This window comes from Scyliorhinus canicula, chromosome 12 (genome assembly GCF_902713615.1).
Source record: "Scyliorhinus canicula chromosome 12, sScyCan1.1, whole genome shotgun sequence".
Classification (NCBI taxonomy): Eukaryota; Metazoa; Chordata; class Chondrichthyes; order Carcharhiniformes; family Scyliorhinidae; genus Scyliorhinus; species Scyliorhinus canicula.
In genome coordinates, this window is record NC_052157.1 from 17,348,603 (window position 1) to 17,367,653 (window position 19,051).

General features: G+C 46.1%; 1 protein-coding gene across 1 annotated transcript; it reads right to left on the reverse strand.

Moving 5' to 3' along the window:
- Window positions 1–278: 278 nt before the first annotated feature.
- Window positions 279–6,970, reverse strand: LOC119974900 (UDP-glucuronosyltransferase 2A1-like). The gene is made up of 2 exons (XM_038814235.1): window positions 6,888–6,970; window positions 279–1,935 (listed from the first exon to the last, which is right to left on the reverse strand). The coding sequence occupies exon 2, from the start codon at window positions 1,907–1,909 to the stop codon at window positions 302–304; it is 1,608 nt and encodes a 535-aa protein (XP_038670163.1). The 5' UTR covers window positions 1,910–1,935; window positions 6,888–6,970; the 3' UTR covers window positions 279–301.
- Window positions 6,971–19,051: the final 12,081 nt, after the last annotated feature.

The following is a 19,051-nucleotide window of genomic DNA, read 5'->3' on the forward strand; positions in this document are numbered from 1 at the left end:
TATAAAATGAGTGAAGCGTAGTTTGTTGAAAGCAGGTGATGTTAAAAGCTGACGGTAGGCTCTCCAATCATATTCCCATTCCTCCTTAAAGTCCATTTTCCATCCATGGAAAAACCTCTCCCTGAGCCACTCACAACGGCATTTTCAAACTCCCAACTCTATTTGGCCCTCGATTTGCTCTGATATTTTTGCAGATGGGGTAGTTAGTAAAGAATATTTCCTTTTGATTAAGATTTCAAACTAGAGGTAGGATATTCAGGGTAAATAATTCAAAGCCCTTTTCCCAGCAAAAGCAAATACTTTACTGAATTTTTTGCTTTTTCTTTCGAACGATGTTACAAAGTTTTTTCAACAGTAAAATTGTCAGCACTGTAACCATTAGTAACAAAGATAACAGGAGGATCATCACATCTACACAATAGTAAACATACCAGGGGAGTCGGTAAGATTCTGAGCGCAAATGTGCTGCACCTTTGTGTCGAGCAACATACTCAATCCAGAAAATGGCTCTCTCCATTGGAGACTCTGGTTGATCCCTGTGGAGAGCAGAGAGTTTCTGCATGTTATCCCGATAGGATGTGTTGTTTATAACTTCATTAAGTGCCTGCAAAAGATCGCTTGACTGCATGGTTGAGACATATATCACCTTTGCTGCACCTCGGGTTTCAAGTTTAAATAGATTATCAAACTGGTCAAAAAGCAGAGGGATGCCAACTACTGGCACCCCATGATAGATGGCTTCATAAACTCCATTGGTGCCACCATGAGAAATGAATGCTCGTGTCTTGGGGTGCCCCAGAAGGTCATTCTGGGGGATCCATTTTGCCAGTAGCGTATTATTTCCTATGTTAGGAGGGATCTTTCCATCATGTCTCCAAATAACTTTCTGAGGTACTTGAGCAAAGGCCTCTGCTATTTTCATTGTAATTTGCATTGGCAAAGAGCTGATAATAGTCCCCAGAGACATCACAATAATCCCATGTTCCCCTGAGGATTGGACAAACTCTTCAAACTCTGCTGCTAGAGGTTTGGATGGTTTACACTGGAATCCCCCAATGTAAACAATGTTTGGCATGGTGGGTCTCGGGAATTCAAATATAAAATCTACCCTCACCAGCCACACATCTGCCCTCAGGAGAATCATCTCAATATCTGTGTCTGGGCCCAGATAGCGATGGCAGACTTCATTGTAAATGGGGTGTATCATAAATTTTGAACTGTATGTTTGAAGAAGATTCAGAATGATATTTTGAGTTCTTTGAAGAAAACTCATTTTATCTGTCAATTGTGAGCCAGGGATTGGGACGTAGGAAGGAGGTGATGGTGCAAGGGGAAAATGAGCTTCTCCACTACTGAGCCATCGAACATTATACACTGAGGGGAGTTTGAAAGAATAAGCAAGAATAGCACCAATAGGAAAAATAGGATCGGTAAGTAGTAAGTCAAAATGTGCATTTTCAATTTGCTTCAATAAACTTTTGTTTTCATAAATTGCAATAATTAACTCTCGAGTCCAAATGTGACGGGAGTGCATAAATTGCATCATTTCAAAAAGAAACTTAGCCCATGGCATCCAACCATTCTGGAAGACATCTAGTGCCTTTCCAACCAAGCGTTCCACAATATCTTCAGTTGTATTTTTCCCAGCGGATTCTGGCGTTTCAACCACAATGGATTGATATAGATCAGGCCTCTCTTTGATGTACCAAGATGATGAGAAATAAAGCACAGTGGCTGTATGTCCACGAAGTTTCAGTTCTTCTATTAGAATCCTCATATTGACCCAGTGGCTTCCATCAACAGGAACAACCAATATATTAGCCCCCTGTGTAATTGGACAGGACAGGGTAGCGATGATACCAAGAGTGTATGCAACCTGGAACCAGCTTTTCCATGCACGATCCTCCATATTGAGAGCAAAGTGACATCCGGATCCTGTTCGAGAATTGAAGAGAAATATTGGTAACACAACAGAAATTTTAAAACATATTATAAAGCAAAGGAGCAGACTTCGACCTGTGACCCGGCCTGTGTAATTGACCCTATGACCCAGCTCTGTCTTTCAATTAGGTAATGGCTACACTTTCCCATAATTCCCCTAGTGCTACGGCTGACAGACCTTCTAAAAATGTTCTACTTTTCAATTAGATTACATTTTAATATTCTGAACTCCAGATAATATCAGTCTATTCTGCTCAATTGTTACATATAAGACAATTCTCTTAACAGGAGTCCAACTGGCAAGGCTTTCTTGCATGTGGTATTATCATATAAGAAGGTAATGTAAGGGTTAATGAAATGTGTACAGATAGCCACTGGTGGGAGCAATCCTAGAAGTATGTAAGGGATGAAACTGAGCTTTGTGGGACAGAAAGTTGGAGTAGGTGGTAGAGCAGGAGCTGCTTAGGAGTACTGAAGATAGTGAGAGAGCACGAGAGCCGTTTTTAAAAAAATTTAGAATACCCAATTCATTTTTTCCAATTAAGGGGCAATGTAGCGTGGCCAATCCACCTAGCTTGCACATTTTTGGGTTGTGGGGGCAAAACCCATGCAAACACAGGGAGAATGTGCAAACTCCACACGGACAGTGACCCAGAGCCGGGATTGAACCTGGGACCTCGGCGCCATGAGGCCACAGTGCTAACCCACTGCGCCACCGTGCCGCCCGAACATGAGAGTAGTTAATGAGTTAGGGAGTTAGATGTTAGATGTGTATAGTTTATGCGCGTTTAATCAACTGTTAGTTTCTTCGGGATAAGTGTCGAATCCAATTGTAGTGTTAAATAAATAATTTTGTTGGTTTACAAGACTCGTTCTCTGATCAACGCTACACATCAAAGCCATCTGTACCAGCCTCCCGTACCAGCCTCCCCGGACAGGCGCCGGAATGTGGCGACTAGGGGCTTTTCACAGTAACTTCATTTGAAGCCTACTCGTGACAATAAGCGATTTTCATTTTTTTTCATTTCATCTGGTTGGAGCAAGGCAGAGAACAACACATTTCACACATGTAAGGAAAATTAACGTACCTTGGGTAAGCAGACTAACTCTACACAGTTCTCAAGGAATGGTTCCTGCAAACTCATAAATAGTCTGGTGCAAACACAATGGGCCGAGTGGTCTCCTTCTGCACCATAACACTTCTGTGAGTCTGTGAGATAATTGCAGCAAAGCTTCCTTTTTCCTGTACTGCAACCCCCTTGCAATAAAATGTAAATGACTATTTACCTTCCTAATTACTGGGTGTACCTGCATGTTAACATTGTTGTTGTTTGCGAACACAAATCCCCATGAATTAAAACATTTGCAAGGCTCTCTGCTTTTCTATTGTTCTTTTCTAAGCCTGACAAAATGGATAATTTCATACACATCCGTGAGCATTTCAGATAAAATTATGTCTATGCAGGGCATTACTTTAATGAAGTAAGACCTCTGGGCTTAATGACTTCTCACATGCAACACAATTTTGGATGATGTGGAGATGCCGGCTTTCGACTGAGTTGGGCTTCCCCCAAGTAAGAAGTCTTACAAGTTTGGATACCATTAAAGGAGATGATGATGGATTTGGGGATGATGAGCAGGGAGCAACCATTCCGGCACAGGTTCAGGAAGCAACAAGCTCTGCATGTTCATCTAGAAAGACCATTTCCAACACATCTGCAGCCTCTACCACCGAAAAGCAAAGGGAAGCAGACGCACGGGCACCTCAGTTCTTCCCGCACGTTAAACACCATCCTGACTTGGAACTATATTGACAGTCCTTCACTATCGCTTGGTCAAAACCTGGATTTCTCTTCCAACAGCACCGTGAGTGTACGTACTCCACAAGGCATGTAGCTGTTCAAGTCAGCAATTCAGCAATGCCTTCCTCAAGTGCAATTAACGATGGACAACAAATTCTGGTCTTATGCAGTGACACTCACTGATGCGACCATCAATTCACTCGAGACAGAGAATAGAAGTGAACAGTTCCTGCCTGCGACTGCTCTGCTATGAGGGCCGGCTACAGGGCAGCTGCTCTTATACCTCCCCACAAGGGGGCGGGGCCAGGGGCGGAGCCCACAAGGGCACCAACATGATACAATCATGTAGTACAGTACAATGGTCTATAGGTGGAGCCCACATGGGCAACAGCGTTATACAATGTAGTATAGTGGTGAATGGTTACTATATACGTTGACCACATTCACATTCCGTGGACAAATAAAGGAAAACAAATTTAATTTGCACCACAGTAGCCTTAGGATTACTATCTTATTGCTCTGTGTTTCCTCCGGGTGCTCCGGTTTCCTCCCACAGTCCAAAGATGCGCAGGTTAGGTGGATTGGCCATGCTCAATTGCCCCTTATTGTTCAAAAGGTTAGGTGGGGACAGGGTGGGGGCATGAGCCTCGGTAGGGTGCTCTTTCAAAGGGTCGGTGCAAACTTGATGAGTCAAATGGCCTCCTTCTGCACTGTAGTGATTCTATGATCCCCCCGCACCCCCTACGACATGTTTTGCAGCAGTGCAGACGACCAGCCATTGGCCAGCCGCCAAACTTCGTCCACCCTTTGTGCACGTAATGTTTGAACATCATTTCTAAAAGGCCTGGCTTGAACATTAAGGGTTTTCTTTCTGAGTCAGACTCACTGACTCACTGAAATAATTTCTCCTTATCTCTCCTATCTGCTTGCATTAGTACATTGAAAACATTGATCAAATTACCCTTTCACCATCCAAATTCCAGCAATACAACTTGTTTGCGGAATCCCTCCTCACACTGTAACACTGGGAATCCTTGGGCGGGATCCTGTGGTCACTGACGCTGAAATCGCGTTCGGCAATTGACCGGTGAATCAACGTTCGCGCCGCAAATTGTGGGCTGCGCCACTTTCGCGATGCTCCGCCGCTCCAAAGACACATACTCTAGATGTACGCTGCACGGTGTATCGACAGCCTCAGGATGTTGTCTGAGGCCCTCCTCCCGATGTCCCGCCCCCGACCGGCCGAGTTCCCGACAGCGCGGGTCTCTCATGCTATTATTTGTCGGGAACTCGGCATGGCGACTGCAGACTGAGTCTAGCGCCGCCACAGTCGTGGGAGAGCCGTTCCGCGGGCAGGGGGCGGGCAGGCAAGGACTGGGCGCACTGTTGGGTGGTGATCGGGGGGTCATGAGCCGGCCAAAGTGGAGGCACTATTTTTGGCAGTCATGGTCCGCGCGCGGCCGACGCCATGATGCACGGCACTACCGATGCAGGCCGCCGCGGTGCGCTTGCGCGGCCACGGACCTGTCAATTCTCTGGTTTCGGCAGCTAGAGCCGGGTGGTCTACACTGCCTGCCTGCTAGTCCCCCACCAAATGGATGATCAATGGCCGTTTTTGCACTGAATGTTTGGTTTTAAAACGCCACCATTCCCACGCCGGCGTCAGGATATAGCCTGAAAATCGGAGAATCCAGCCCCGTGTTGGTCTGGTAAATCTATCTCCGCACAGCTTCCAATGCTGGTTTGCCGGGAACTGAACACAGTACTCCGGATTTACTCTAACTAGAGGTTTGCCACATTGACTTTGTAGTTGCTGCCGCAGAACGTCAGCTCTCTTATATTCCACTTCTCTCAAATTAAAGGACAAAATTCCATGGGCCTTTTTGATTTGTTTTCTGAGGGTGGGATGCAATGCGACCGCTGGGTGTCGGGAGATTCCATTTCTGGGATCTACCCGGCTTGGCATGCCTCACGAGGCCCAATACGATCTCGTGAGACGTCGCAATGGGAATCTCAACCAGTGAGTTAGTCTCACTCTAATATGCATTCCTGAGAACTAACCAAGGTGTGTGATCTAACCCTCTCGCCTTGGAGATCTCGGGCGAGCACGGTTCAATGCTGGTCTCCCAGCAGGTCAGAGGCCCTCAGGTGCTTGTCCTTTGGGCAGTGTGTCACCAAGTTGCCAAGCTGGCATTTTCTGTGTGGTGGTGATCAGGCCGGGAAGGTACCCTGCATGGGTGGGGGGTGGGGGATCCGGGATGGGCCAGGGACCCCCCTTAGAGTGAGTTGGGGCTTGGGAGCAGTTGGGGGCTCGAGAGTTCGGAAGGCCATTTAAAAATGCTGTCCCGATCTCTCGCTGCTGTCAGGAATACCGGTGAGCGGAGCTCCTCAGCACAGAAAATGGGGCGAAGTGCGGACTCATCGGGGAGTTCCCTGCTGAGGCCCCCAATCTACCTGGATTAATGTTACGAGTGCCGGCTAACATCCAGCTAACCTCGCGAGCTACAGAACTCAGTCCCCATTCGGGGAGATTGCGCCCTGAACCTTTCCATGACATTTTAATTAACTGTGGACATTAGCCCTTCGTCTGTTTCATGATTTTCACCATTTGGAAAGTACGCTGTTCCATCCTTTTTAACTCCAAAGTGGATAACCTCACACTTGCCAATTTTGAATATATAACCATCTGTTTAAATTGATTGCCGGCTCTAACAGTCCCGGCCTCGCCAGAGTGACGGCGTCCACTCACTTTTCTTTTCTGAGGCTCAAGGTTCCATTTTTCTCGCTGGCACTGATACTTTGCCATTATTTGGTCAGATTCCACCTTCATTCTTGATTAAAGCTCTACTCATTTCACGACATTTTCCGGATATTGGCTAACTGTTCAATTATTCTCTGGTTTCTCTGTCCAACCTTTCAGAAACATGGAGAGACACTGGCAGTTTATCCAATTCAAAGGAGCGGCTCCTTAATCAAGGGAACTTTGGAAGGTTAGATTTCAGACATCTGCAATGCCGGTGTTGAGAAACGCAACGCACTGCTGCATATCTGACCCCCAGCTCACTATTCACCACATCTGAAAAATTAGTTTCAACTTGTAATTTATGAAAAAGTTTCATCGAGAAATTATAACCTTTCACTTACTGATAAAGAACAAATGAAGTGCTGTACCAGCTCTTGTATTCCTGGCCGCTGATATTTCAACGAAAGTAAGAGTGTATTTAATACAACTGGTCAGTCCAAAGTCCAAATTAATTTTTGATTGTGTAATATCAATCCACATGTGATCAACTATTCAGCTTTTACGATGTATTGCATAGTGTCATTTACTATGGTCATGGCCAATATACAATTTCAGATTTTCTTTTCATTTAAATAGCTGTTGCGTATTCAAAGTCATCAGCATTTTTAGAATTAACCCATGGATTTGGAATTCCTGAATGGGAAATATGTCAGAATATTTGCTCATAGAGAAACTTGTTTCTGTCTCTCTTGGAGACGATGGGCTGGATTCTCCGTTCCCACAGTCGCATGTTTCTCAGCGCCTCGCCATTTCGCTGGCGGCTGGATGTTCTACTCCTGCTGCTTGTCAATGGGTTTCTCATTGAACCCACCGCACATCGCCGGCAAACCCGCGGACAAGGATGCGCTGCCAGCGGGAACAGAGAATTCCAACAGCCGGGGAATTCGGGCCAATAAAAATAGCAAATTGTAAGACTTGAGGTAGCCTGGGGACATGCAAAGGTGATGTAGAGGAGAGGTGGTGTGAAAGTTACAATTCATCTGAACATCAAAATGAGGTTTCGTTTAAAGATAGAACTGGGATGCAGGTCACACTTAGCTTAGTCTTATATTGTACAGTAAGAAGTCTCACAACTGAGGAAGGAGCTGTGCTCCGAAAGATAGCGATTCGAAACAAAACCTTTTGTCTTTAACCTGGTGTTGTATGACTTCTTACTGTGCTCAACCCAGTCCAACGCCGGCATCTCCACATCTTGTATTGTAATGAGGGCGACATTACACACTTAGAGTCGATTACAGGCAGGAGTTGGAACAATAAGTGTCTGTGGTCTGTTGGAATAATGTTTGAGCCACCTCCATTTTGGAATTAGGTTTGTGATTTAATTTGATTATCAGGATAGTTTGGGATGCTGGGGAAAACTAGGTTGCAGCCGGTGCAGGAGGTGATGGTCCTGACTCAGTGGGTTAATTTGTTAAGAGCTGTTTCTACAGAAATGCAAGCAAATGCTGGGTGGCCAATGCAGGCCATGCTCAGACATGGAATCTCAGATGGGCATCATCTCAATTGTCCTGAGGGCTCAAATCCAGGGATCAAATCAGGGACAAGAAAGGAGGTTCGGCCAAAATATATCCAGGTCATGGGAGGCTCCCACTGACACATTTGACGTTAACAATTGTATTTGGGCAGATTGATAGGACAGCATGGCACCACGGTGGTTAGCACTGTCGTTTCACGCAGCCAGGGTCCCAAGTTTCTTTCCCGGTTTGGGGCACTCTCTGTGCGGAGTCTGCACATTTTTCCCGTGTCAGCGTGTGTTTTCTCTGGATGCTCCGATTTCCTCCCACAAGTACCAAAAGACGTGCTGTTAGGTAATTTGGACATTCTGAATTCTCCCTGTGTGTACCCGAACAAGGGCCGGAATGTGGCGACTAGGGACTTTACACAGTAACTTAATTGCAGTGCTAATGTAAGCCTACTTGTGACATTTAAGGTTATTATTATTATTGAGGTTCAGTCCCAAGTGACCTTGAGTCAAATCTAATTTTTCCTGGATTTTGGGGATTTCTGGGATCAGCACCGTTTTTAACACATTGCCAATATTCCATCTGTCCACCATCTTTGAGGCGCAAATCAAGAGGGTATTTTCCACTCCTGTCTTCAAGCGAAGGGATCGCCTGTCCATGGCAGGGGATCCCACACGTGTCCCAAAATGCACTTTATGCGATTTCGCATTGCGATTGTTCCCACCCTCTGCCAATGTTGAATATCAGGAACCGCATTTGAATATATTTAAATATATTTAAATATAATTACCAGACAGTTATTCCTGATAGTCCACCTCCGTTAAGTTTTACATTCATGTCGGCGTGCTGATTCACGACAGGTACCCCATGATGTGCACCTGGCGAGCAGAACCCGCTGTAGGCACACGGGTGAATGGGGAGAAGGTTATGCCCGGGAAGTACCCTGGCACTTCCCCCTCACACTGCCCAGGAAATACCAGGGGGTGTTCTATGGGTGGCGGGGCGGGGTGGGGGGCTGGGGCAGGGTGGTGTTGATTGGGTGGATGTTCCGAAGGGGTGGCTCTGTGGGGCTGCGGGGTATCTGTGGGAGGTTTCTTTGTTTCTTAAATCGGGGCACCCTTAAAAAAGGGATAGCAGCGCCCACCTCGTGTTTCATGCCCGTCACGTCACTCTGCAGAAAAATCAGAAAATTCCACCCCAAAAGTGTGATGGAATACCCTTGTCTTGCCTTGATGAATGCAACTCCAACAGCACTGGAGAAACTCAACACAATCCAGGATATAACAGCCTGCTTGATTGGCATCCCAAATAATACCAGAAACACTGCACAGTGGCAGCAGTACCATCTACAAGCTGCACTGCGCTGCAGCAACTCACCAGAGATCTTTTAACAACAGCTTCCAAACTCACAAACTCTGTCATCTCGAATGACAAGTGCAGATGATGCATGGGGACACCATCACCTGCAAGTTCCCCTCCAAGCCACAGGTCACCCAGTCCCAGCACGGTTCAAGGTGTAGACCTGAAATTGGTATAAATTGGTCCAGCTGCTGAAGAGTTTAGATTTTTGATAATATTTTATTTTTAATAATGTTGTGATTCAGCATTTAAAGACAACATTTATTATCCAAAGACAATAACATTTATTCCGAAATGTTTCAATGCAGAATAAATTTGTATATGTATATGTTACAACCGATACAACATTTACACCATTTGAAGCTAATGCTGATGACGCTGAGGGAAATGATGAATAATATAGATGGGAGCAGGAAGCTGCAATGGGAACCGATAGATTAAGTGAGTCGGCAAAACTGTGACAGATGGAGTTTACGTGGGGAAAATGTGAGATCAAACATTTTGGACTTCAAAAGGATGAATCAGGGTATTTTCTAAATGATGATGACAACATAGGGACTGTGTGGCATCATAGATTTAGGAGTTCAAGTACAGAAATCACTGCAAACTGGGCTTCAAGACAGCTCATCAGTTTGTAGATCCAACTTTTGCAACTCTCTCCTTGGCCATCTGAGCCATCCGTTTCCCTTTCATCCGCAGTCTCTTCTGATTCACTGTTTAAGTTCCTCTGGCTCAATCTACCAAGTTAAACAGCTGGTTTCAGGTTACTCGGGCTCATGTTCATTTCCCAACTACATGTCAACTCTTTGTTTTCATCAGTGAGCACCGGATCTGAGCTCACCTTTCACTTCCAAATTCCTGGACTTCTCTGCTATTAAGTCGACACAACTCCACTGGGTTACACAGTAAACACCGAGCTACTGCGATCAAACTTTTATTTAGTTGTTTAAGTTTTATTGTAGCTTTGACTAATGCACAGCCAACCCCCACTGCTGCTGTTACCCAATCGAGAGAATGACACTCCCATTGGTTCGACTGGGTGTTCAGCTTTATTACAATTTGTACCTGGCCAGAAATTCACTCAACTGAGTTGAGGCCCATTTCTCCTGGATTTTATAGTCATCTCTTAGTCGCAGTGTTTCTGCCCCATGATTGTTTCTGCTCCTCTCCAAACTCTTCATTCCCGTGGAAATAATTCCAGCAGTATGTCCTCTGCTTTTCAACTCTTCAACTACTTCCTGGATTCGCCTATATCTCAACGCCTGCCTCTGAAACTGGTCATCAGTTTGTTGATGCTCCAAGCTGGTCCCATCCTATCTTACATCAGACTGAGCCCACCACAGTAACTCCAACTTCAACTTTGGATTCCCACCTCCCAGTAATTAATCTACCACATCTGGTCACATCTACCCTAATCTTACCAAGTAACCATGCCTGTGTAACTTGAGTTTGTGAAGAATATCTGGTTCATTGTGCATGTTAATATTTTAGAGGTGATTTTTAGTTCTGGGAAGATTATTATTGTCAAGTAAGATAATCAAAATGATGGGATTTCGAGATTACCATAATAGAGCCAGAATAGAAGAGATGGAATCATAAACAGCAAATGGGATTACTTAGGTCGAGACTGCGAGAAATGGACCGGGTTTCTCCGATATCGTGGCCAAGTGTTGATGCCGGCGTCAAAACCGGTGCGAGCGACGGCGGCATCAACGGGCCGCCAGGCCCAGTAATTCTCCTGTTCTTCGGGGGCTAGAATGGCGCCACAGTGTTGTGCGCTGCTCCGGCGTTGAAAGCTGCCCCTGCACGGCCGGCGCGGGTCCGCGCATGTGCGTGGTTGCCGTCTCCATGCCACGCGGAGCAACATGTCGTGACCGAACCGCAGGCCCGCGCTGAAGGAGGTTGGCCCCATTCGGATCGCGGCCGCCTGCCGATTGGAAGGTCCCGATCGCAGGAATCAGAACCCCCCCGCCCCTCCCCCCCCCCCCCCCCCACCTGGACATCCACCTTGGCCGCGGGTCCAGGCTCCCGCTGGGTGTACCAGGTTTGAACCACGCAGCGGGACTCGGCGGAACTCGGCGGGAGTTCGGCCCGTCACCCACGGAGAATCACTGCGGGGGCCTATTTCAGTGGACCCTGATTGGCAGCACGGTGACCCCGTGCGCGATTGGGGCCTATTCTCCGGTCGCTGGACAATTGACGGCCCGGCATCGGAGCAGCGTGCCGCGATTCACGCGCCCCACCCCGGCAATATTCCGACCCGGCGCAGGATTGGAGAATCATAGAACATAGAACATAGAACGATACAGCACAGTACAGGCCCTTCGGCCCTCGATGTTGCACCAACATGGAAAAAAAAACTAAAGGCCATCTAACCTACACTATGCCCTTATCATCCATATGCTTATCCAATAAACTTTTAAATGCCCTCAATGTTGGCGAGTTCACTACTGTTGCAGGTAGGGCATTCCACGGCCTCACCACTCTTTGCGTAAAAAACCCACCTCTGACCTCTGTCCTATATCTATTGCCCCTCAATTTAAGGCTATGTCCCCTTGTGCTAGCCACCCCCATCCGCGGGAGAAGGCTCTCGCTGTCCACCCTATCTAACCCTCTGATCATTTTGTATGCCTCTATTAAGTCACCTCTTAACCTTCTCTCTAACGAAAACAACCTCAAGTCCATCAGCCTTTCCTCATAAGATTTTCCCTCCATACCAGGCAACATCCTGGTAAATCTCCTCTGCACCCGTTCCAAAGCTTCCACGTCCTTCCTATAATGAGGCGACCAGAACTGTACGCAATACTCCAAATGCGGCCGTACTAGTGTTTTGTACAACTGCAACATGACCTTATGGCTCCGGTACTCAATCCCTCTACCAATAAAGGCCAACACACCATAGGCCTTCTTCACAACCCTAGCAACCTGGGTGGCATCTTTCAGGGATCTATGTACATGGACACCGAGATCCCTCTGCTCATCCACACTACCAAGAATTTTACCATTAGCCAAATATTCCGCATTCCTGTTATTCTTTCCAAAGTGAATCACCTCACACTTCTCCACATTAAACTCCATTTGCCACCTCTCAGCCCAGCTCTGCAGCTTATCTATGTCCCTCAGTAACCTGCAACATCCTTCCGCACTGTCTACAACTCCACCGACTTTAGTGTCGTCTGCAAATTTACTCACCCATCCTTCTGCGCCCTCCTCTAGGTCATTTATAAAAATGACAAACAGCAACGGCCCCAGAACAGATCCTTGTGGTACGCCACTCGTAACTGAACTCCATTCTGAACATTTCCCATCAACTACCACTCTCTGTCTTCTTTCAACTAGCCAATTTCTGATCCACATCTCTATATCACCCTCAATCCCCAGCCTCCGTATTTTCTGCAATAGCCGACCGTGGGGAACCTTATCAAACGCTTTACTGAAATCCATATACACCACATCAACTGCTCTACCCTCGTCTACCTGTTCAGTCGCCTTCTCAAAGAACTCGATAAGGTTTGTGAGGCATGACCTACCCTTCACAAAACCATGCTGACTATCCCTAATCATATTATTCCTATCTAGATGATTATAAATCGTATCTTTTATAATCCTCTCCAAGACCTTACCCTCCACAGATGTTAGGCTCACCGGCCTATAGTTACCGGGGTTATCTCTACTCCCCTTCTTGAACAAAGGGACCACATTTGCTATCCTCCAGTCCTCCGGCACTATTCCTGTAGCCAATGATGACCTAAAAATCAAAGCCAAAGGCTCAGCAATCTCTTCCCTGGCTTCCCAGAGAATCCTAGGATAAATCCCATCCGGCCCCGGGGACTTATCTATTTTCACCTTGTCCAGAATTGTCAACACTTCTTCCCTACGCACCTCAATGCCATCTATTCTAATAGCCTGGGTCTCAGCATTCTCCTCCACAATATTATCTTTTTCTTGAGTGAATACTGATGAAAAGTATTCATTTAGTATCTCGCTTATCTCCTCAGCCTCCACACACAACTTCCCACCACTGTCCTTGACTGGCCCTACTCTTACCCTAGTCATTCTTTTATTCCTAACATACCTATAGAAAGCTTTTGGGTTTTCCTTGATCCTGCCTGCCAAAGACTTCTCATGTCCCCTCCTTGCTCGTCTCAGCTCTCTCTTTAGATCCTTCCTCGCTTCCTTGTAACTATCAAGCGCCCCAACTGAAACTTCATGCCTCATCTTCACATAGGCCTCCTTCTTCCTCTTAACAAGAGATTCCACTTCTTTGGTAAAACACGGTTCCCTCGCTCGACCCCTTCCTCCCTGCCTGACTGGTACGTACTTATCAAGAACATGCAATAGCTGTTCCTTGAACAAGCTCCACATATCCAGTGTGCCCAACCCTTGCAGCCTACTTCTCCAACCAACACATCCTAAGTCATGTCTAATGGCATCATAATTGCCCTTCCCCCAGCTATAACTCTTGCCCTGCGGGGTATACTTATCCCTTTCCATCACTAACGTAAAGGTCACCGAATTGTGGTCACTGTTTCCAAAGTGCTCACCTACCTCCAGATCTAACACCTGGCCTGGTTCATTACCCAAAACCAAATCCAACGTCGCCTCGCCTCTTGTTGGCCTGTCAACATATTGTGTCAGGAAACCCTCCTGCACACATTGTACAAAGAACGACCCATCTAATGTACTCGAACTATATCTTTTCCAGTCAATATTTGGAAAGTTAAAGTCTTCCATAACAACTACCCTGTTACTTTCGCTCTTTTCCAGAATCATCTTCGTCATCCTTTCCTCTACATCCCTAGAACTATTAGGTGGCCTATAGAAAACTCCCAACAGGGTGACCTCTCCTTTCCTGTTTCTAACCTCAGCCCATACTACCTCAGAAGAAGAGTCCCCATCTAGCATCCTTTCCGCCACCGTAATACTGTCCTTGACTAGCAGCGCCACACCTCCCCCTCTTTTGCCCCCTTCTCTGAGCTTACTAAAACACCTAAACCCCGGAACCTGCAACAACCATTCCTGTCCCTGCTCTATCCATGTCTCTGAAATGGCCACAACGTCGAAGTCCCAGGTACCCACCCATGCTGCCAGTTCCCCTACCTTATTTCGTATACTCCTGGCATTGAAGTAGACACACTTCAAACCACCTACCTGAACACTGGCACCCTCCTGCGAAGTCAAATTTGTGCTCCTGACCTCTATACTCTCAATCTCCCGTACCCCAAAACTACAATCCAGGTTCCCATGCCCCTGCTGAATTAGTTTAAACCCCCCCAAAGAGCACTAACAAATCTCCCCCCCAGGATATTGGTGCCCCTCAGGTTCAGATGTAGACCATCCTGTCTATAGAGGTCCCACCTTCCCCAGACAGAGCCCCAGTTATCCAGAAATCTGAATCCCTCCCGCCTGCACCATCCCTGTAGCCACATGTTTAATTGCTCTCTCTCCCTATTCCTCATCTCACTATCACGTGGCACGGGCAACAACCCAGAGATAACAACTCTGTTTGTTCTCGCTCTGAGCTTCCATCCTAGCTCCCTAAAGGCCTGCCTGACATCCTTGTCCCCTTTCCTACCTATGTCGTTAGTGCCAATGTGGACTACGACTTGGGGCTGCTCCCCCTCCCCCTTAAGGACCCGGAAAACACGATCCGAGACATCACTTACCCTTGCACCTGGGAGGCAACATACCAAACGTGAGTCTCTCTCGCTCCCACAAAATCTCCTATCTGTGCCCCTGACTATTGAGTCCCCAATTACTAATGTTCTACTCCTTTGCCCCCTTCCCTTCTGAGCAACAGGGACAGACTCCGTGCCAGAGGCCCGTACCCCATGGCTTACCCCTGGTAAGTCCCCCCCCCCCACAAGTATCCAAAACGGTATTCTTGTTACTCAGGGGAACGACCGCAGGGGGTCCCTGCACTGACTGCTTCTTCCCAGTCCCTCTTACAGTTACCCATCTATCTCCAGTCTTTGGTGTAACTACTTCCCTGAAGCTCCTATCTATGACCCCCTCTGCCTCCCGAATGATCCGAAGTTCATTCAGCTCAAGCTCCAGGTCCCTAACACGGTTTTTGAGGAGCTGGAGTTGGGTGCACTTCCCACAGATGAAATCAGCAGAGACACTGACGGCGTCCCTCACCTCAAGCATTCTGCAGGAGGAGCATTGTACTGCCTTCCCTGACATCACCTCTAGATTTGAAAAAAAAAACAAGAAAAAGAAAAAGAAAGGAAGAGCTTACCTGATATTACCTTAATCCCTGCTCCCGCTGAAAGTTAAGCAAATTTAAAGGCACTCACTCACCTTCACGACAGGCCCCTGCTCCCGCTTCCCAACCACCGTGGGGTGGGGGGGTTGGTTAGAGGAGGAGGTAGGGTGGGAAACACTCACGAAGTGTTTCAGGTTTAACTGTCACTTGCCAACAGCCCTTCCACAATCCACCTTCAACTTAGGCTGACCGCACTGCACGTATGCAAATTCCCCCGGAACAGCTGATCAGTAGCTTTGCTCTGCTGCCCTCTGCTGGATGCTTGCTTTCACTCAAACTCCTTGGGTCTCCTTCGCCAGTTCACCTTCAACTTAGGCTGACCGCACTGCACGTATGCAAATTCCCCCGGAACAGCTGATCAGTAGCTTTGCTCTGCTGCCCTCTGATGGCAGCAGAGGAAAGCTCTGGCCATGATGTCTACATTGCTTGCAAAAAGTGCAGTTAAAAGAGATGTTTTGTCTTCGGAGGTAATGCTAACTTTTCTCAAATGCATTCAGTGAACCCTGAAAGGCTATGCCATCAGGAAGATGAGTGTAGCTTAAGAAGGTTCTCTGGTATCAATTTATCTGTGTGCCTGCTTGGGGGAATAAATTGCAGTTTGGACCTCATGTGGTTTGCAGCTCAGAGAAGCCCTGGGAAATGTTAACAGGCTCCAGGTAGTTAGGTCTCAGAAACATCCTTGGGAGCTAAGAAGGTAGTGGAAGGTCACTTGTTCTGTGCCAGACAAGTAGATCTCAGAGAAGTCCTGGGTGTAATTTATAGCTTGGTGCAGTCAGATGACTGGAATTTACAGAAATCCAGGTGCAGTGCCAGCTTATGAAGCTAGTGCTGTGCAAGAGTTTCAAGTGTGCTGATAATTAGAGGCAGGAATGCAAATTTGTCAGTCCAGTGAAACAATGGCCAGGGTTTTCCAGCTACAGCGTGGTGGGGCATGCTGCGAGAGGATCGGTCAAATGTCCATTGACTTTCAGACCAGATGATTCCAGTGCCGGGTGCGGCTGGAAAATCCTGTCCACCATCTCAGGAGGAGAGCTTCAACATCATGAGGTGAGCAGTCTGTGTTGGAGCAGTGTTTGAGGAAGTTTAGCAGCTAGACATTCGACAGTGAAGAGTTGAAACAAAGTTTTAAGGAGACATTGTGACACACAGCAGTCACTGACATCTGGGTCACATCTGCCTTGGTTCGCATCTGCCACAGTTTACCTGTTAGTTCATACTTACCTGATGGTAATTTTGAATAATACTTTTTACTTTCTTTTTAAAATTTAGAGTACCCAATTCATTTTTTTCAATTAAGAGCCAATTTAACTTGCCCAATCCACCTAGCCTGCACATCTTTGGGTTGTGGGGGCGAAACCCACCCGTACATGGGGAGAATGTGTAAACTCCAAAAGGACAGTGACCCAGAGCCGGGATCGAACCTGGGACCTTGGCGCCGTGAGGCAGCAGTGCTAACCACTGCGCCACCGTGCTGCCCAATTCTGAATATCGGAGTCTAAGATGGATATTGTAAATTGTTATACTTTTTTAACTTTGAATCGTAAAAGTTTATTTTGTTTGTTTAAAACCATAACTTCTTGTGGCTTTATTCTCTTAGTAAGTACCTGGAATATCAAACTTTGCTGAATTTAAACAAAAAGTCACCAATCGCTTACCGGACAGTAGGTTTCCTGGGATCACAATTTTGACCCCAGGTCAATTCTATTCCCACTATTTTTTAACGGACTGTCTCTGCTGTATGTCTCCTCTAATTTCTCCAATAATGAGAACTGATCCACACCCCACACTTGGCCCAACCTTCAAGCTCCCCATTTACTGATTATTGTCCCAGTCAAAATTGATTCGCAGATAAGATGATAGCTTCCCCCTGCCAATGTGGAGCCCAACAAGGCACATGTTGAGCTCCTGTGTGTGCAGAAATCACAAGAGCCCCATCCTATTTTCTCATCAATCTGTATGTGCCAAAATTATCAAAGAAGACAGACAAATTGCACAGAAACATTTCTTTATTGAGACTTGTGACTATATTGCCATATGAGAGTACTTTTAAGAAATGGATGTTTATAGATGGGTGTGTATATAAATATCTGCAGTGAGAGTACCATTAACAAATGGGTGTTTATTACTGCAGTGATGTCAGAGAGGGGGTGGAGCTGCGCAGTCTGTCAGGTTTTACTTTTGTTTTAGGCTGTTTGCTGCAGGGTGTGTTTTAGTTTCATTTTTAGTGTTGGAGCTGAAGCCAGACCAAGCAGGTGTACTGCTGTTCTCTCTGCCATCAAAAGACTATCTCTTGATCATTTGGTGAATTCAGAATTATAAATATTCTCAGCAGTGAATGTAACTTAGTGTATTCTTTGGGGGTTGTATTTGAAGTGATGTTTGTTAAGATATTCACTGTATGTTTTAAAAAAGTTAACTTGAGTTCAAAGAATATTGTTTTGCTTAAAAAAATAATTTTCCATTTCTGCTGTACCACACCTGTCGAGTGGGCCGTGTGCTCCCCATACCACAATCTATTAAAAGTTATGGGTCAGGTGAACTCCATGATACACTTTGGAGTTCTCTAAACCCTGGCCCATAACATGCCAAAAACCTGTCATGGCTGGGTGAACCGAGATTGACAGATTTTGCTTTGGCAACGATACAAATGGCTGTGGAACCAATAAGGGTTGATGTGTTTAAGATACAGATCAACCATGATCTAATTGAACGATGCAACAGACTTGAGAGATAACCTACATTTGTCCCTATGTTCCAATCAGTGTTAAGTTATAAAACCCCTGCCTGTTTTATATCAAAAGTGAGTTTAGTAACTGGGCTGAAACCATTAGATGAGTAAAAGATTGAACAGCAGCATTTTTGCTAAGATTATTTAAATAGCAGCTTCTAGGATGGCCGAATATATGCAAAACTATATGCTACAAATTGCAAAACCATTAAAATGCAGTCAGGCTATCAACAAGGACCCAGCAGAGACTATCACTTTAGAAGAGTTTGAATGGGCCATTAGCTGAAACATTTACAGAAAAGATGATGAATCATTGGCTGAGAACAAACTCCTTTAGCCATAATCTAATTATGTCCAATCTATGGCTCTGGAATCAACTTGCTATGACCATATTCGGATAACTCGACAGTTGGTGAGAGATCATGTGATGAGCCAACTAACGTTATTTTGTGTTTTAAGAAATTGGCTTTCCTTCAGGCCAGTCAGAGCTGGAGCAGATGAGATGCAGAAGAAGAAGGACCCCGAATGGGTACTTCACTTGCTCCATCCATCCTACAAGCTTCAGCGTGGTCTTTTGTTCAACCAACCATAGTCCACACGAAGTGGTTTAAACAACCAACATAGCAGCTGATGACTTCAGGAAAAAGATAGAAATCATTTGTCAACATCATTAAATTTTATGTAATA